The 19410-nt window shown below is 40.2% G+C and overlaps 1 protein-coding gene across 1 annotated transcript in view; it reads right to left on the bottom strand.

Moving 5' to 3' along the window:
• Positions 1 to 19410, bottom strand: part of CACHD1 (cache domain containing 1) — a 269698-nt gene that overhangs the window by 116568 nt on the left and 133720 nt on the right. Inside the window, exon 3 of the mRNA XM_066376473.1 lies at positions 10909 to 11057. Within this exon, the coding sequence (XP_066232570.1) occupies positions 10909 to 11057 (149 nt within the window). The remainder of the gene's footprint in view (positions 1 to 10908; positions 11058 to 19410) is intronic.

Below are 19410 nucleotides of genomic sequence, written 5' to 3'. Positions count from 1 at the left end.
ATGCTCAGTTGGTTAGAGCATCATCTCAAAGCATAGAGGGTGCCGGTTTGATCCCAGGTCAGGGCACATACAGGAACAGACTGATGTTCCTGTCTCTCTCGTGCCCCCTTCCTCTTCCACTAAATAAAAAAATGTCAAAAAATATTTTTAATTACTTAATAACTAAACAAAAAGTAACTTTTTAAAAACTGTATTAGTGCCTGACCTGTGGTGGCGCAGTGGATAAAGCGTCAACCTGGAAACGCTGAGGTCGCTGGTTCGAAACCCTGGGCTTGCCTGATCAAGGCACATATGGGAGTTGATGCTTCCAGCTCCTCTCCCCTGTCTCTCTCTCTTCTCTCTCTCTCTGTCTCTCTCTCTCCTCTCTAAAATGAATTTTAAAAAAATTTAATTTAAAAACCATATTAGTCATTTCATAAAAAGTAAATTTGTAGTTTAGCCAGATGATATTGACTAAGAGTCACAAAATAAAATTAAAGTTAAACCTTCATTAGTAAGATGACAGTAAAATGCAGCCAACAGGAAAAAAAGAGACACACTCAAATCCATATTAACACAATAAATTAAAATAAAAATTTAAAAAATAAAAGAAAAAAGAGACATCAGAATTGTTAAGATAAAAGATAAAATACCAAAATCCTTGCCAGTGCAAAGTGGCTGAACCCCACCACTTGGGGTAGGGGGACAAGATCAACATTTAAATCAGTGGACTTGTGGGTGAGCCTCATCCAATTAGTTGAAAGATCTACCAGGACAAAGACTGACCTCCTGCAAGCAAGGAATTCTGCTATCAGACTGAAACTGCAGCTCTGCTTAAGTCACCAGCCTGCTGCATGACTCTGCAGATTTTGGACTTATATAATCACAATCATGTGCAGGGGTCTCCAAACTTTTTACACAGGGGTCCAGTTCACTGTCCCTCAGACCGTTGGAGGGCCACCACATACAGTGCTCCTCTCACTGACCACCAATGAAAAAGGTGCCCCTTTCGGAAGTGTGGCAGGGGGCCGGATAAATGGCCTCAGGGGGCCACATGCCGGGCCACAGTTTGGGGACGCCTGAATTGTGAGCCATTTCTTTAAAATAAATCTCTCTCGACCTACTGCTTCTGTTTCTTTGGAGAACTCTGATTAACACAGAGAAGTAATACAGTGGCTATTTATGGGAATTGTAACCAGGAGCCTATGTTTTTCATCAGAACCCATGCTTGTTGCTTTGCCTACAGCACAATACCCCTTTCAGGTAGACTGATAAGACGTGACTCCTGAATCATACAGCTCTAATGGGCACCAGCTGGGGATGCATTAAATTTTGGTTCTCAGCAAATGAGGTGAGTCCTACCTGCCTTCCTCAGTGACTGTATCAATCTCAGTGGATGCCCCAATTGAAAAAGCAACTTGTAAAATAGCAGGGATCCAATTTGACAACGGTTCCAAAGTTTCTTCACTTTTTGCAATCTGGGAAAAGCTTTTCAAGTCTCCCCTGGTGAATATGAGAAATCTCTACAGAACACCTCCATGTGGCTGGCTTCAGAGAGCCTTGGAAACAGGTTGCTTACTTATTCTAACTCCATCAGAATATCACTTTGTCATCTCAAACCTAGTCTGGATGCCGTAATGCTAATTCCTACCATGATTAACTCAGTAAAAAGCATTAACTGAGTGAGGTTAATAGCACTGAATCCACAAGAGAAAATCTAAGTTCATTGTCCCAGTATTCCTTCCCTAGTTTACCCTCTCCATTGTTCTCTTCTTCTTAAATAATGACAACAAAAATAAAAAATAAGAATGCCACCAGGCAGGTACATCTGTAGAAGAGATTGGGGAAGGGGGGAGAGAAATAGATGAAAAGATATGGCAGATAAGATTATTGACTGGTTTATGTAGAAAGCAAAGTGTTCGCAGGGCCTGCTGACTAAACAGTGGCTTGAGACCACATAGCAGAGCCTCTTTTCTGTGATAAGCCCGGTTTCTGGGGTAGAGATCAGTGTTCTGCTTAAAAGACCTATATTCTTTAAATTTGAGAGAATGAGAATGAGAATGCATGTTTAAGTTGGCACAGAAGAACATGCACATGGACAAAATATTTCCTTTTTTTCTTCCTTCTTTTTTAGATTTAATTTATTCATTTTAGAGAGAGAGGGAGAAAAGGGAGTGGGGAGAAGGAAGAAGCATCAACTCCCACATGTGCCTTGAGTGGGCAACTTCAGGGTTTCGAACTCCAGACTTCAGTGTTCCAAGGTAACACTCTATCCACTGAGCAACCACAGGTCAGTTTAGACTAGGGGTCCCCAAACTTTTTACACAGGGGGTCAGTTCACTGTTCCTCAGACCGTTGGAGGGCCGGACTATAAAAAAAACTATGAACAAATCCCTATGCACACTGCAGATATCTTATTTTAAAGTAAAAAAAACAAAACAGGAACAAATACAATATTTAAAATTAAGAAAAAGTAAGTTTAAATCAACAAACTGACCAGTATTTCAAAGGGAACTATTGGCCTGCTTTTGGCTAATGAGATGGTCAATGTCCGGTTCCATATTTGTCACTGCTAGATGTAACAAGTGATATGATGTGCTTCCGGAGCCGTGAAGCATTCCTCCTGCGTCACCGGAAGTAATACTGTACGTGAGCAATGCCGCCACATACAGTACTCCAGGTGGTCAGTATACAATGAAAGAGGTGCCCCTTCCAGCAGCGGGGGCTGGATAAATGGCCTCAAGGAGCCGCAGTTTTGGGACCCCTGGTCTAGACATTTTCTTAAGTCAAGTCTATTAACATTATATATTACACAGTCTTTTCAGATCATGAGTTGCAAACTCACATGTCTGGGGAATGAGTTGAGTATAATACAATATGGACTTGTGGGAACTGTGGTGATTGGGAGAATGCATGCTTTATCTTTAAAGAGGAGCTGCCCTTCACAGAAGCTATTGCCCAGTGTAATATGGACCCACTATTACCAGATCTTCCAACTGCAGAGAAGATAGAAATTTGGATTTTTAACATGTGTAACCTCCCTAAGTTTAAATGTTGGTAACATTTTAAACCTTACAAATTCAAAATCCTTTAAAAATATCTTGTGGGGCCAAGATAAACACATCTGTAGGCTAGATACAGTCTGTGAACGTAATTATCTGTTTGTGTGTCTGTGCACTTCTTGTGGGAGAGTCGAGGACCTTCTACAACCTCATCACTTGACCCAAATTAATAAAGAGAGCTGTTAATTAAATTACAGGAATAAATGAACTTTTTTGTTTTTTGCTCAGAGTTAGACTTCTTTTTCTTATTTAGAAATTAAATTTAACGGGGTGACATTGGTCCATAGAACACATAGGTTTCATGTATATATCTCCATAGTGCGTGAACTATTTGTTACCTTTTGTGTCCATCAACCAAAGTCAAAATACCTTCTGTCACCATATAATTCGGCCCCTTTTACTTCCCCCGACCCTTATCCCTCTGGTAACCACATCACTGTTTTTTAAAATATCTTTTAATTAAAAACTAATTGATTTTTTTTGGGGGGGAGGCGAGAGATAGGAAACATCAACTCATAATTGCTTCACTTTGTCTATTGATTGCTTCTCATGTGCCTTGACTGGGGGCTCAAGCCGAGCCAGTGACCCCTTGCTCAAGCCAGTGACCTTGGGATCATGCTGATGATCCTGCACTCAAGCCAGTGGCCTCAGGGCTTCGAGACCTCAGTGTTCCAGGTGAGTGTTCTATCCATGCGCCACCACTAGTCAGGCACCACTTCACTTCTGTCTGTGTCTGTGTTAGTCTTATATCCCTACCCATGTGTGAAATCAGTTATTAGCTTTTTTTGATTTATCTCACTTAGCATAACATTCTCAAGGTACATCCCTATTGTTGCAAATGGCAGTATTTCAACATTTCTTACAGCTGAGTAGTATTCCATTGTATATATGTACATATCTTCTTTATCCAGTCCTCTATCAGGGGACCTTTGCATACAGGTGTTTTAAACAAACTTTTATTTTTTTTGTTTTTGTTTTTTTACAGGGACAGAGAGAGAGAGAGAGGGATAGATAGGGACAGACAGACAGGAACAAAGAGAGATGAGAAGCATCAATCATCAGTTTTTTGTTGCGACAACTTAGTTCAGGGGTCGGGAACCTTTTTGGCTGAGAGCCATGAACACCACATATTTTAAAATGTAATTCTGTGAGAGCCATACAACGACCCGTGTACATTACGCATTATTCAATAAAAATTTGGTGTTGTTCCGGAGGACAGCTGTGATTGGCTCCAGCCACCCACAACCCTGAACATGAGCAGTAGGAAATGAATGGATTGTAATACATGAGAATGTTTTATATTTTTAACGTTATTTTTTTTTTATTAAAGATTTGTCTGTGAGCCAGATGCAGCCATCAAAAGAGCCACATCTGGCTCGCAAGCCATAGGTTCCCGACCCCTGCCTTAGTTGCTCATTGATTGCTTTCTCGTATGTGCCTTGACCGTGGGCCTTCAGCAGACCAAGTGACCCCTTGCTCAAGCCAGCCACCTTGGGTCCAAGCTGGTGAGCTTTTTGCTCAAACCAGAGGAGCCTGTGCTCAAGCTGGCGACCTCGGGGTCTCGAACCTGGGTCCTCCACATCCCAGTTCAACGCTCTATCCACTGTGCTACCGCCTGGTCAGGCTAAACAAACTTTTAAATGTTATTTTAAGTGATACCACTGAAAATAAGTTTGTCTTAACCGATGTATTCCCCCCCCCATATCTAAAAATGTTAATTCTTCAGATCATTTCTTCCACAAACTGACAGAGAGCCTAATCATGATGCAGTGTCCTGAACAAAATAATTAACTTCTAGGGCTCCTGCGTAAGAATTTTAAGAGTTAATTGATTTGAGAAGGAAAATATCAAAATCATCAGAAAAATCACATTTTCTGCTGCTTTGTAGGTTCTCTCTGTTGTCATCATGTGTAGCCTTCAGGGTGCAACCTGTAGAATGCCCCATAGGAGAATGCTTTAAAATCCCTCTCTCTTCAGCACTGGGAATGTTAAAAATATGCACTAACAAGCCTTAGAGAGAAAATTCAAAGATTGATTATAAAGCAATAAAAATGAAATTCTAGGCCTAAAACAAAAAGTGAAAAAAAAAATTTCTAGTATTAGCTTATCTTGAATACATTCGAAGCAGCAGCAAGGTCAATAGGTCACAGGCACTTAAAGTGTTAGCAACAAGTAGCCCTTGAGCCTGTGCTGAGTTATAAAGAAATTGTTTATAGGGCCCATAGATAAAAATTGACACGATCTACATCTAAGACTGAAGATCCTTTATCTCAAGTCCAATTACTTATATTTATTGTAATAGCTGTAATGCATGTGGTCAGATGTTGGAAGAACTTTAGCAACAATCTTGGGTTCACTTTTCATACACTTCAGTCATTAACATTATCTACCATCTTCAAAATTTTAGTCACATTCACTTAACAGTTTTATTTACATTAATTTACTTTTTAATTTAGGTATGTTTATTTTTAAAAAAACTTATTCTCATAAGAGGAAAAAACAGTATCCCTTGACATAGAGGATAATATTGCAGTACATAAATTTCAAATTTAAGAATTATGACTGAAAAACATTTCCAGATTAAGTAGGTACTATTGTTATTTTCACCTCACTGATAAGGACGTAACCCTGCAAGGTATGTATTATCTCAGTGATAAAGAAACTGAAGGTAAGAATAAAGTGAGGTCCCAAGGTTAACTTGATGAAAGAGGTACGACTCAAAATCAAATCTGTTTGGCCTTAAAAAAAATTAAGTTTTAATCATGCCCTTAAATTGCTTTCCAAGAGTAGGAGTCTCTTTCTTTATGCTCTTACCTCCAACATGAACTCCCTAAGATTCAAAATGTAGATGTTTTCAGAGGGACTGGAATATAGGAAAGAGAGGACTGAAAATGTGTCCCGTAGCGTAGGCTACCACCACAGTTACAAAACGGAGATAAAAATGTTCTTTCTGTGAGGGACCGCACAAAGGCAGCTGCGTATTTTTACCCTGGTTCGCTTACTTCTTTCCACTTTTGAATCTTCATGAAAAAGGCGAGAGAGTATTGTAATTTTATAAAGTGTTGTTGTTAAGCCAATGGCTGGAGAAGCATCAGTTCAGCGTTCACTCCAAAAATTCCTACACGTGTCCCTGGAAAGTAAGCTCAATGCACAGCCAACAAGGCTCAGTTAAGAGAAAGCACAGTCTTCACTTGCCTCTTCTGTGGCAAACAGGTGTTATCAGATATCTCTTTAATATGCCACCAGAGGCATCTGTACATCTTCTGATTACTTTAGTGTCAGAACTGCCCAGGTTTTAAAAGATTGATCGCAAATGGCAGTTCTCAGACCTGTCAACTACTAGTGAGGAGAGAAGATTGCATCACAGCTCTGCAGAGTCCCTGTTCAATGCAGAAGTCCAACCTCCAAAGGAGGCACAGCCTCTCACACTCACCTGCTTACTCAGCATTATCCTTCTAGGAATATAATTAAGGTCTCTTGGATGTTAAACTGAACTAAATGAGAAATTCCTAGAGAGTAGAAATTACATTTTATGTTTTACTGTATTTGCTAAAAGGTAGGCCCACTGGGTTTTGCCAAATATCTGGATGACTATCTCAGACCTCCACCTTTATCTCAGCAAATTCAAAATGGAAATCACTGTATTTATCCCCAAACACTTTGTTGTAACTCTTCCCAAACTTTTAATGTGTGCATGTGCCTGTCTGTATATGTGTGTCTGTATGTATGTATGCCATTTTCACAAGTAAGCAAATACTTTTCTACAGCATGGCTGCATCTTATCATCTCACTTTTATGCAATACAATTTCCTTAACCAATCCCCTATTGTTAGAAAATGTAGGGTCCTTTACAATATTCTCTCTTCCAAATGGCACTACAATGACTTTATATAGTTATCTTTATAAACATGTCTGATTATTTTCTTCTGCTATTCCTCCAAATGACCAGATCAAATACTATGCATACTTCTTGAGTTTGTATCTTTTGTTATGCACTCACCTGGCATATTTCTCTGCTTTGAGGAACCACAGCAGCTCTCTGCTGTGCCAGGTGCTGGGGTGAAAATGAATGAGGTGTAATCTCTGCCCAGAACAGCAGGGGAGGCAGACACCACCAATGCATGATATGTTTAAGTTCTCCACTTAACAGAGGTGTATGAAACTTACTATGGGAACAAAAGAGGGGCGATGGACTCTTCTAGGGCAAAGGAAAATAAGTAGGGAGAGGAAAAAAAGAAATAGAAAGCTAGAGAGAAAGGTGACTGTTAAATTACTTCTTTTTTTTTTTTTTTTTTTTTAAAAAAGCTGGAAACAGGGAGAGACAGTCAGACAGACTCCCGCATGCGCCCGACCGGGATCCACCCGGCACGCCCACCATGGGGCGCAGCTCTGCCCACCAGGGGGCGATGCTCTGCCCATCCTGGGCGTCGCCATGTTGCGACCAGAGCCACTCTAGCGCCTGAGGCAGAGGCCACAGAGCCATCCCCAGCGCCCGGGCCATCTTTGCTCCAGTGGAGCCTTGGCTGCGGGAGGGTAAGAGAGAGACAGAGAGGAAAGCGCGGCGGAGGGGTGGAGAAGCAAATGGGCGCTTCTCCTGTGTGCCCTGGCCGGGAATCGAACCCGGGTCCTCCGCACGCTAGGCCGATGCTCTACCGCTGAGCCAACCAGCCAGGGCAAGTTACTTCTTGAAACATTAACAGAAATTCGCCTGGTAGGCAAGTAATGGGGAGGAGACATATGGAGTAGAGTAACCAGTAGATGCTATAGGTAAATTTTTTTTTTTTTTGACAGAGAAGGGGGTGTGGGGGGGGGAGAAGAGGAGAGAAAGAGGAAGAAAAAGAGAGACAAAGGCATCCATTTATTTTTTTATTTAGTTGTACATTCATTACGTTCATTGGTTGCTTCCTGTATGTGCCCTGACTGGGATCAAACCTGCAACATTGGTGTACCTGGACAATGCTCTAACCAACTGAGCTACCCAGCCAGAACCAGATGCCAATCAATCTAAGCTTTTGTTTCTTCTACAACAATAGGTCTACCGAGGAAATCAGGATGAACTCTCTGATCTTCTAAGCCAGGGTTTTTCAACCTCTGCACCACTGACAATTTATTTTATTAAGATTTTATTTGTTGATATTAGAGAGGAGGAGAGAGAGGGGGACAAAAAGTATCAGCTCATAGTTGCTTCACTTTAGTTGTTCTCCGATTGCTTCTCGTGTGTGCCTTGACCAGGAAAACCCAGTGTTTCAAACCAGTGTCCTCAGTGTTCCAGGTCGATGCTCTATCCACTGCGTGACCACAGGTGAGGCTGCACCACTAACAATTATGAGCCAGACAATTCTTTGTTTTGGGGGGCTACCTTGTTCATTATAGAATGTGAGCAACTTCCTTGGCTTCCACTCACCAGATGCCAGTTGTAACTATCCTCACCTTTCTACCTGTGACAGCTGAACGTGTTTCCAGACATTGTCAAGTGTCCCTTGAGAAAGGAAAAAAAATCAGCCCTGCTTGAGAATCACTGTTTTAAGCATAGCTCTAAGGCAGGGGTCGGGAACCTTTTTGGCTGAGAGAACCATGAACGCCATATATTTTAAAATGTAATTCCATGAGAGCCATACAATGACCCGTGTATATTATGCATTATCCAATAAAAATTTGGTGTTGTCCCGGAGGACAGCTGTGATTGGCTCTAGCCACCCGCAACCATGAACATGAGCGGTAGGAAATGAATGGATTGTAATACATGAGAATGTTTTATATTTTTAATGTTATTATTTTTTTATTAAAGATTTGTCTGCGAGCCAGGTGCAGCCATCAAAAGAGCCACATCTGGCTCACGAGTCATAGGTTCCCGACCCCTGCTCTAACGGCTTTTCTCTTACTATATAAATATTGATCAACTTACGACCTATGCAACTTAAGGCCATTTGACTTTACGACCACAATCGCTAGCCATGACTGCTCCGCATCCGGCAGCGCAAGTGTTGCTCAGCTGGGCGTATGACAGTGGGACCAGCTTACAGCAGCACTACCACTACCATCTCTGCGTGCACCATTTCATCTGTTATCCCAGACTTGGTACAGCAATTTGTGTTTTGTGTCTTGGATATTTTTCATCAAACCCCTCCCAAGATGTCTACCAAGAGGAAATTGTCTTTGCAAATATTAAACCAGTTGTACTGGTAGTGCAGTGTTTTACTTAAACCTGACGAATGTAAAAATAAGAAACAAAGTGGTGGAGAAATAGATGATACAAATGGCATAAAATGAACAAAGAAAATTATGATATATAACAATAATAAAAGAAAATTATGATAAAATATGACTTAAAGATTTTTATAACATCATTTCACAGTACTGTACATATAGCCTACTCAACTTATGACCAAATCGTGTTACGACCTGTCTGTCAGAACCAATCGTGGTCATAAGTCGAGCACTAGCTGTACTATCTTTTCACTAAGTCCTTAAAATGATTTTTTCTTTAGTTCAAAATACAACTAGATGCTACATTTATTTTTAGATGTAAAAAAGAGATAAGTTACCTATGCCAATTATAAAAAAGGGCATCTCCTTTGATTAAACCTAAAAAAGTAAAAAAAAAAAAGTTCACTATGCTATGAGAGTATATAAACTTATGACCATATTTGTTCAGAACGTAACAGTTTACGAAGTATTTTCACATTTATGTCACTGAATGTTATGACATGCTGTGAAGTCCTGTATTTGTTTTTGTTCCCGTTCTAGAAATGAAGATGGAGTAGCTCAAAGACATCAACTATCCAAGATCATCTGAGTATTCTGTGTTGCAGGTCGGTTTCATATCCGGATAGCCTCATTCCGAATTGTATACACTTTCCATTTAGTTTAGTAAACAACTAATGTGAGCTTCTTCAGGCCACAGACAGGGTAAGCCTGAGAGAAGGCTCATGATAATATCATATAGATAAAGAAATAAAATATCTTAGGGATGCCTTGCTACTAACATAGTCCACCAGGATACAATAAGTATAAGCCTGCTTGTGGAAACAAAGCATCATTTAACCACTACCATCCCTTGTATAACCTCAAGAGCCTTTATTATGCAAAAAGAGGAATAATACATATTAATTATGGTAACATTTACACTCAAAATTTTTAGAATATGTTAATGCTTTTTATTCATTCTAAACAGCTCTAGAAAATTGGTATAAGGACTGTTATCCACTGATAGAAACCTGCACATAAAAATAACTTAAGATCACAGTAGGATCTTAAGGTCAAGTCAAATTGAAAATTTAGTTCTTTGTACCTCTTGATAAGCATTTTTCCACTACAATTTCCAGCATCATATGACTCTTTACTCTTCAAATATATATATTTCTATATATTATATATATCACTAGCCCAATAAATAAAAATATCCTCAACCATACAAATACCAATTCTGTTTCAATATTATCTGAAGCCACATTTCCCTTGGTAGTTTTAAAGTGATATCTACACTAAAGTAAGAAGTGGGAATTTTTGCTGCTTTCATCAAAAACGAAAAGCACTCCCTTAAAATAGGCAAATTATCAGAATCAATGAGACAACCATATTCATGACTTACTAGTTGACACATGACAAAATGTTTGCAATTTTCTAGACTTAGTCAAATCTATGCAAACGATATCTGATACTTCTGAACTTGAACTTCAGCACGACAAGAAGGTGAGCAGGGAGGTGGAGCAGTTCCCTGTATGTAGAATACTGAGTCACACATTTTAAAAAATTACTTGTTCATGTAATAATAAAGGAGTTATTAATATAGGAATACTATACATTTTACAATAAACAAACACAAGTATTTTTATTTAAACAACAAGAAAAAATTTTAAAGTCTTACTCCATCATGGAAGGTGGGATAGTACAGCAGTCTTGAATTGCGGTGAGGGGAGAGGTCAGGTGAGCCGTGTAGGATGCTTCTACAACTTGCTTGTTCCGGTTGACCACATCCAAGTAACGGTTGAACTTCTCTCGGATTTTTTTGGCTAGCTGTGGGGCGACAGTGAGCAAAATAAATCGAAAAGTCCAAGATAATAATCCATTGTACTTTTTCTAATAAGCTAATCTGTGTCACAAATTGCTTGTTTTAAACTTCAGGCAAAACAACACAAATCTAAGTCTTATTTCACTTTGTAAATTGAGATTAAAAATTGCAAAGTGCCCAGAAGTCACAGAAGGATACTCAGATAACAGTAAAGTAGTACCTTATGTCTTATAATAGATGATGATGCATTAAAAATTTCTCATGTGGGCAAATTCATACAGAACACTAAAAACCCACAGCCTTGCTAGATAAAGAAAAAACAAAGTTGATTGATATGACTGTCAATGACAGTGGGCATTGGGAGTAATGGAAAAATAATGATTGAAGAAAAACCCCACTACTTATGGTCTGGATTCACATAGATTTTCAGGGGGAAAATACATAAAGGGAAAAAGAAAAAAGAAAAAAAAGAAAAATGACATTTAGTGTCTCTTCCTCCACAATTTCAGGAGGCACCATCACAGTCTTCCATCTGAAGGGCAAATCCCTAGAGTTGTGCAATGCAGACATCCATATAAAGCAAAATATAATTAGAAACACATTCATTTGGTCTGTTACACCTTTAAAATGGACAAATGTCTTTCTTAACTGCTGTGAACAGATCACTTCATCATAATTTACTTGCAAGTGGGAATAACAAAAGCAAATTAATAAGCATACTGCTTTTTCCTCCATTGTCCTCATCAAATATCACAGCTTAATTACACATCTCCAAGGAAAACAGTGTTGTTTTTCTTTCGCTTAAAAAGAATGTTACTCAAATGAAATGACTGATAGAATTACGGCTAATTGGTTTTGTAGAGCTATTCATTATCAGCATACTAGTGGAGAACTAATCATTTCCTTTGGGTCATGCATCTCACACAATCAAATAGCTTACAGGCTAAGAACATGGAGTCAAACCAAGATATCTTCATTTGTTATTTTCTTTGCTTTTCTTTATTTTTTTTATTTTTTTATTTAGTGAGAAGAGGGGAGGCAGAGACAAACTCCCACATGCACCCTGGCTGAGATCCAACTGGCAATCCCACTAGGGGGCGATGCTCTGCCCTTCTGGGGCCCCTGCTTGGTTGCAACTGGAGCCATTTTTTTTGTGCCTGAGGCGGAGGCCATGGAACCATCCTCAGTACCCGGGGCCAACTTGCTTTAATAGAACCATAGCTGCAGGAGGGGGTAGGAGAAAGAGAGAAGTGAGAGGGAGAGAGGTGGGGAAGCAGATGGGTGCTTCTCCTGTGTGCCCTGACTGGTAATCAAGCCCGGGATATCTAACATGCTGGGCCAAAGCTCTATCACTGAGCCAACAGGGCAGGGCCCATTTGTTATTTTCAAGCCAATTTTAAAATTTGATCTTGTTCCAGTGATATTTTGAAACTCAGTGTCAAGTAATGAGACTCTTAGACTTGCTAAATATTGCACAATTATAAAGTTTAGAAAAATTTCTGGACATAGTGACAGTATGTATAGTGTAATGTTTAATCTGACTATGGGTTGTCAAATTCACTTCAGCATTTTCTAAGGAGAAATTTTATGTCTCAAAAATTATCAAGTCTATCTGCAATTTTATTTCCTAAGTTAAATTTCTTACTATTAAAACAAAATGTATGTTTTTCTTGCTGGGATCTTTCAAGAAAATGTAGAGAAAGAGTTTCATTTCCCATCTTATTTAGACTATTGGTGATTTTATACGCACAGGGGACATTTGGCAGAGTTTGGAGATAATTTTGGTTGTTACAACTTGGCAGACTATTGGCATCTAGTGGGTAGAGGTCAGGATGCTCCTAACATACTACACTGCACAGGACAGGCCTACGAACCAAGAATTATACAACCCAAAACGTCAATTGTGTTCCATTAGAGGAAATTTATAGAGAAAAATCAAAGACAATTATCCCAATCTGCGATTCAGTCAATAAATCCCAATCTGTTTTTCTAAGTTAAGTTCTCCAACTCATCCAAAATGGTTCCTTAAGAAAAATATCTAACAAGTTTCAGTATTTACATATTTCTACTTTGTTCTTTGTTTTTCCTTTCTAAAAGCAATGTGAAAGAGGTACTGCATATGCCTCCAGTTTTTAAAATGTAACCCAAATACAGAGATACAGGACTACTCACTCATGGGCTGACATGCTTTTTTAAACAGCAGTTTGCACTCTTGTAACAGTCCCTTTTTCCTAGCCTCTCACGTTTAATGGGCAGCTGAGGGTGAGAGACAGAGTGTAAAGTTCTAGCTTAAAACCTAATGTATTGTCTCAAAACACATATTACACTTTAACGCTATCATCTATTTAACACCTGGTTACCCAACCAGACTGTATGTCCTGTAAGGGCAAGTGACATATATAAACTTTTTTTTTTGACATATATAAACTTTTGTTCATCTCTTTATCTTCAATACCTAGCACCTGCCTGGTATTAGAGGCAGACAAAAAAAATATTTAATGAATTAATAAAGGTCAAAAAAATTTTTGACACCTGAGTCATCAGCCTTATCTTTTTTAAAAATTATTTTATTTATTCATTTCAGAGAAGAGAGAGAGAGAGAGAGAGAGAGAGAGAGAGAGAGAGAGGAGGTGGGGAGGAGCAGGAAGCATCAACTCCTGTATGTGCCTTGACCAGGCAAGCCCAGGGTTTCAAACCGGCGACCTGAGCATTCCAGGTCAAGGCTTTATCCACTGCGCCACCACAGGTCAGGCAGCCTTATCTTTTTGATCAAAGGATCAACAACCTCTTTAAAAACATAGAGTGATTATTTAAAAAATACACATCAATATGTATTTCTTGAAACTCCAGGATGGAGTTCTATCTTTTCTCTTTAGGTTCTGAAATAAACAAAATATCATTAATTTTCCATCTACAAGTACCAAGCATGCAGTATATCATTGCCCTGTAACAAATGTTTTGTAATAGGATGTACGGTGTACTTGAAAGGACCGAAATTCTAAGTAGCTTCACAAATTCATTTCTAAAGTGAAAATGAAATTTGTAATCACTTCCTTCTCTCATATGTCTAGAAACATACACAAACACTTGAGAAATAGCCCGATTTCTTCTACACATTTGGAAAAATTCTAATATTCTAATCTGGCTCACTGCCTGCTTTTGTAGGAGTTAAAGAATGACTGTCACAATTTTAGCTGTCTTTTTGAAAAATGGCATTTTGTGATACTTCACTATTTGAAATTCAAATTTCAGTGTTTGTAAATAAAGTTTTATTAAAACACAGTCAGTTGTTTACATATCATTTATGGCTGCTTTCATTATACAACACAAAGTTAAGCAGTTGCAATAGAGCCTGTATGGCCTGCTTTGCTATATACACCAGTATGTATAAGTGCGAAGCCCTAACATGTCCCTAGATTAGAGCCATACTTCCAGTAATTTTATAAAAATTTGCTGAACACCCCTCCCCATTGAGAAATGGATCTTAGGCTCCTTCTTCTCCCACTGTTTGAATCTGGGTTGGCTTATGATGGCTTCTACCAGCAGAGTATGGAGAAAGTGAATGCAACTTCTAAAGGTAGGTCATAAAGGGCCATGTACTTCTGCCTGTCTGCCTTGGAATGGTCTCTGCTGCCATGGTGTGAGGAGGTCCAACCCACACAGAGATCACAGTTAAGTGCCTGGCTGGCAACGCCAGCTGAGCAAGTCCTCAAGTCATCCGGCCTATGCTTCAGATATGAGTCAAGAAGCCTCCAGACAATTCTAGCCCTCAGACTCCCCTGATAAAACCCCAGATTCACGGAGCAGAGATACAAGCCATCTTAAAGTGCCTGTTCCAAATTCCTCACCCCAAAAATTCAGAGACATAAAGATATAGTTGTTTACGCCACTAAATTTGGGGCGGTTTGTTATGCAGCAACAAGTAACTGGCACACCCAGGGTAGGCAGAATTCCACCCTAAGATAACCATATTGCAGCTAAAGGAAACAGAGCTGGCTCAGCTCCACACCCTGAATCTAAATCATCAGAATGATCAAGATTAGAGCCTGTGTGTTATAAACCTGTTGTGAAGAGATTTCAGGGCTCTTCAGAAAATTATAATAGTTACCACAGAGTGGTACTTACCATATATTAGACACAAGGACCCTACAATGTAGGTATTATCATTTTATAACAATGAGGTTATTTGTGACCCAAAGCTGCAAAATAAGTGAAAGAACCCACTCATTTTATTCAAACTCAGAACAGTCTGGTCTATCAAGCCTATGTGCTCAGCTGTGGTGCCTCAGACAAATCAAACTTACAAGAAGCTGCAAAGGTGGCTTGAAATAAGAAATATATGTGACGAATCACAGACACAGAGGAGTGGAACGTCTGTTAACACAATCAGCCAAGGCACAGAGCCACTGGAACCTCTGCCTTTGGCCTCCTGGTTACGGTGGGTGTCAAGCTTCATTCTACATCAGTAACTCAGACACAGTTAACAAAAGGTTTCAAATGCAAGCTCCCTCCATTTGGGTTCACACCTGTCAGAAACACCTGAGCTTCCGCGTTGCGATGCCCCAAATCTTGCCGCGTACACCAATTTAATCCTTCAAAGAACCCTATAAGGTATACGTTTTCATTTTCCAGAAACAGACAATGAAGGTTAAAGAACCTGTTCAAAGTCACAAAAGCAAGTATATAGTAGAGCTGGGACCTAAACCCAGAAGAGTTCTAACTTCAGAGCCTAAGCAACTCTTATGCAACACTGTTCTCTTTGTAATATACTGACAACCTCCTCCCCCATTTCTTTTCAAATCCATTTAACAAATGCTGTGGAATTCTTGGCAGGATACCGTTAAGTCATACACAGGCTTATTACTTTATAATCAGAATTAGATTTTTAAAAATTAATATTTCGTTTAGAATTCTTCACTGACACCTATGAAAATCAAGATGCTGCAAAGTTTAGAACTGCTAAATTCTACCACCAATATAAAACAGGGATAGGGCCAAGTGTGAAATAATGAATTCTCTAAAAACAATGTCTACCTGTTACTACCTGACCACTGTGGCCTAAGGCCTGTTCCAATTACTCCAGGGTGTTTGTTCATTTGTTCATAACCCAGAAAGAGAATGGAATGAAATTCCTTCAGGAGTAAATTTCAAAGTTTAGTATTTTCCTTTGGATTTTCATCTGAATTAACTTATTTGCAGCATTAAGATGAACTTGTAATTCCCATTTACAAGTGAAGAAACTGAGGCATACGGAGCTTCAGGGTCTCTTGACTCCCAGGGGGGGTGCACTGGCCTCCCTTGACCCCACTGTCTGAGATGACCTCCCTGTGCCCTTCAGACAAGGCATGTGATAGTGGCTCACTATGGAAACCTCAACTCATGCTCCACCGAGGGGTATTTTTTCTCTATATAAAAGCAATCTCTTTTGGCATGTCAACCAAATCCAGGTTGCTCGGCAAGCGTAACAGAATCTATTAGAGTCAAGATAGCCCACAGAGAGATTAAGCCCTGAATGTACCCGTTAAACTGAGGAGAACCAGCGACAAGCGTGGACCTCTCCAAGAGCCAGACAGTCCTGGGTCTGTGTCCTGCCAGGGTCTCTGCAGACAGGAGAAAACAAAGGACACTCTCAACAAAAAGCTACAGGTGGACCCACAATCCTCCTCAGTGTAATTAAAAACATTTTTCTTTCCACAGCTCAGCTTTCATCTTTTATCCTTCTTTATCCTCTCCTCTTCATCCCCTAAGGGGTTCCTGAATGCTGATGAGACAACAGGACTAAAACACCATCTTGTCATCTTTTGGGTCAATTCTTCAGCTAGCCAACATTCAGCCACGGGTCAAACGATCAGTAGGTACTGCGCTGGTCCCCATGGGAACGGATTCTAATTTGTCATCATCTCCAGTGACAACGTTTCATCACAACATCAATGAATTTCTTTCTTGCTGAATTTCACTTCCCTTAATTTTCCCAGAGACAGTTCCTCCATTTGCATACTTCTCCAGAGGGTCCCCTTTTTTGTTTTAAATGCTCTTTTTACCTTAGCTTTATACTTCTGAAGATTGGGGGTAGGGTGGGCACGCGGTTAGCAAAAGGTAAAAGAAAACAAAAAACTGCAAAGGCAACAGTGCATACTTTATTTATGTCTCCTTCCTAAAAGGAAAGGCCAGAGGAGTGTTGGATGTTAGGGAAAGCTTTATTTAAAATACATAACAATGAAGCTGACAGGCACAGACAGAAAAGGTATCCTAGGGGACCCAAGATTCCTAGCAAAATTCCTACTAAATGTAGAAGAGTTTAACATTTGACATTCAGAAACCTTTGTGCCGTGATAAGAATTTAACAGCTGATCCCCTGTCCTTCAAATCCAGCCTTATTATTCAAGAATAATCCTTTTGCTTTCCAGAAAGTTCCAGGACTTGGTTATTTAAATGTATGTGACAGAGAAATAATTTTAAGGATAAGCAAGCACTAATATTTAATGTCTCTGAACATCACACCATGGCATTCCAAAGTTCAAGTAGAAAACATTCTCACTGTTCTGTGTTGCACACTGCATATAGGATATAATAACTACAATGATTGGGAATAGGTGTAATATTCCAAACAGCTCTTCCATTATTGGCTGGGAATCTGGGCAAGTTTTTTGACTGCCCCCAGTTTCAGTTTCCTCATGAGTAAAATAGGCATAACACTCCTTTTTTCTTCCTTTCTTTTAAAATTATTATTATTTTTTATTTATTTTTTTTGTATTTTTTCCGAAGCTAGAAACGGGGAGAGACAGTCAGACAGACTCCCGCCCGACCGGGATCCACCCGGCACGCCCACCAGGGGGCGACGCTCTGCCCACCAGGGGGCAATGATCTGCCCCTCCGGAGCATCGCTCTGCCACGACCAGAGCCACTCTAGGGCCTGAGGCAGAGGCCAAGGAGCCATCCCCAGCGCCCGGGCCATCTTTGCTCCAATGGAGCCTCAGCTGCGGGAGGGGAAGAGAGAGACAGAGAGGAAGGAGAGGGGGAGGGGTGGAGAAGCAGGTGGGCGCTTCTCCTGTGTGCCCTGGCCGGGAATCGAACCCGGGACCTCTGCACGCCAGGCCGACGCTCTACCACTGAGCCAACCGGCCAGGGCCTAAATTTATTTTAAATGAGAGGAGGGGAGATAGTGAGACAGGCTCCCTCCTGCATGCGCTAGGATCAGGATCTAGTTGGCAACCCACCACTCCCATCTGGGACCGATGATCTAATCAACCAAGCTATCCATAGTGCTGGGGGCCCATGCTCAGAACCAATCCAGCCACTGGCTGCAGGAGGGAAAGAAAGAAAGAAGCGGGAGAGGAAGGAGGAAGAAGCAGATGGTTGCTTCTTCTGTGTGCCCTGATTGGGGATTCAACCTGGGACATCCACATGCCGAGCTGGCATTCTATCCACTGAGCCAGACAGCCAGGGCCCATAATATCCCCTTTCAAGGACTTATTGTGATGATCAAATGAAACAATGACTATATAAAGTCCAGGGTAAGTATAGGCATTATTTTTATTGTTATAACTCAGTTTCGGGCCTAAAAAGTGCATGTGGTGTTGACAGGAAAATAACGTGGAGGGAGGGGGAGTCCACCTTTTCCAAGAACAGAGTTATAAGTAAAAGGAGAGGAATTAACTGAACATTAACCATTTAATTCATTTAACGCGTCCTCATGCTTAATCCTCCATAGGAAACCTGGCACAGGGTCTGGGGGGAAAAAGCATTTCATTTTTAAGAAGAACAGCAAAATGGCAATAGGGGCTTAAGTTCTGAAATCAAATAAACTTGAGTTAAATCCAGTTCTATCACTCACTAGCTAAAAGGAACCAGGCAAATTATTTCTCTAAGCCTCGATTCAATTACCTCTGAACTGAGAATAACAGTCACTTCACAATGTTGCTTGAGAAAAAAAAAGAGATAAAAGGTTTGTACAGTATTTAGCAGAGAGGCTAACATATGGTGAGTGACAAATCAATGGTCTATTTGCTAGTACAGTAGCTGCTGTCATTCTCTGCAGGACCTCACACACTGACTCAAGGACTTCTGAGTCGAGATCCCAAGAACTTTTCCAGCAATTGGAGAGGTGTCAGGATGGAGGTGCTAGCAGCGGGCTGTGAGCTTCCTAGGCTGTCAGTGCTGCTTCTAAAGCAGTGGTCTCCCACCTTTTTTGGGCCACGGACCGGTTTAATGTCAGAAAATATTTTCACGGACTGGCCTTTAGGGTGGGACGGATAAATGCACAAAATAAAATTATGCGACCGGCGTAAAAACTGTGGTATTTTTAAATATAATTGTCGAACTTACGAGACAAGAGTGAGTTTTAGACGGATGTAATAG

Source organism: Saccopteryx leptura, chromosome 3 (assembly GCF_036850995.1).
Source record: "Saccopteryx leptura isolate mSacLep1 chromosome 3, mSacLep1_pri_phased_curated, whole genome shotgun sequence".
Classification (NCBI taxonomy): Eukaryota; Metazoa; Chordata; class Mammalia; order Chiroptera; family Emballonuridae; genus Saccopteryx; species Saccopteryx leptura.
Note: the sequence above shows the minus strand (reverse complement) of the source record. Positions and strands in the feature narration are given on the sequence as shown.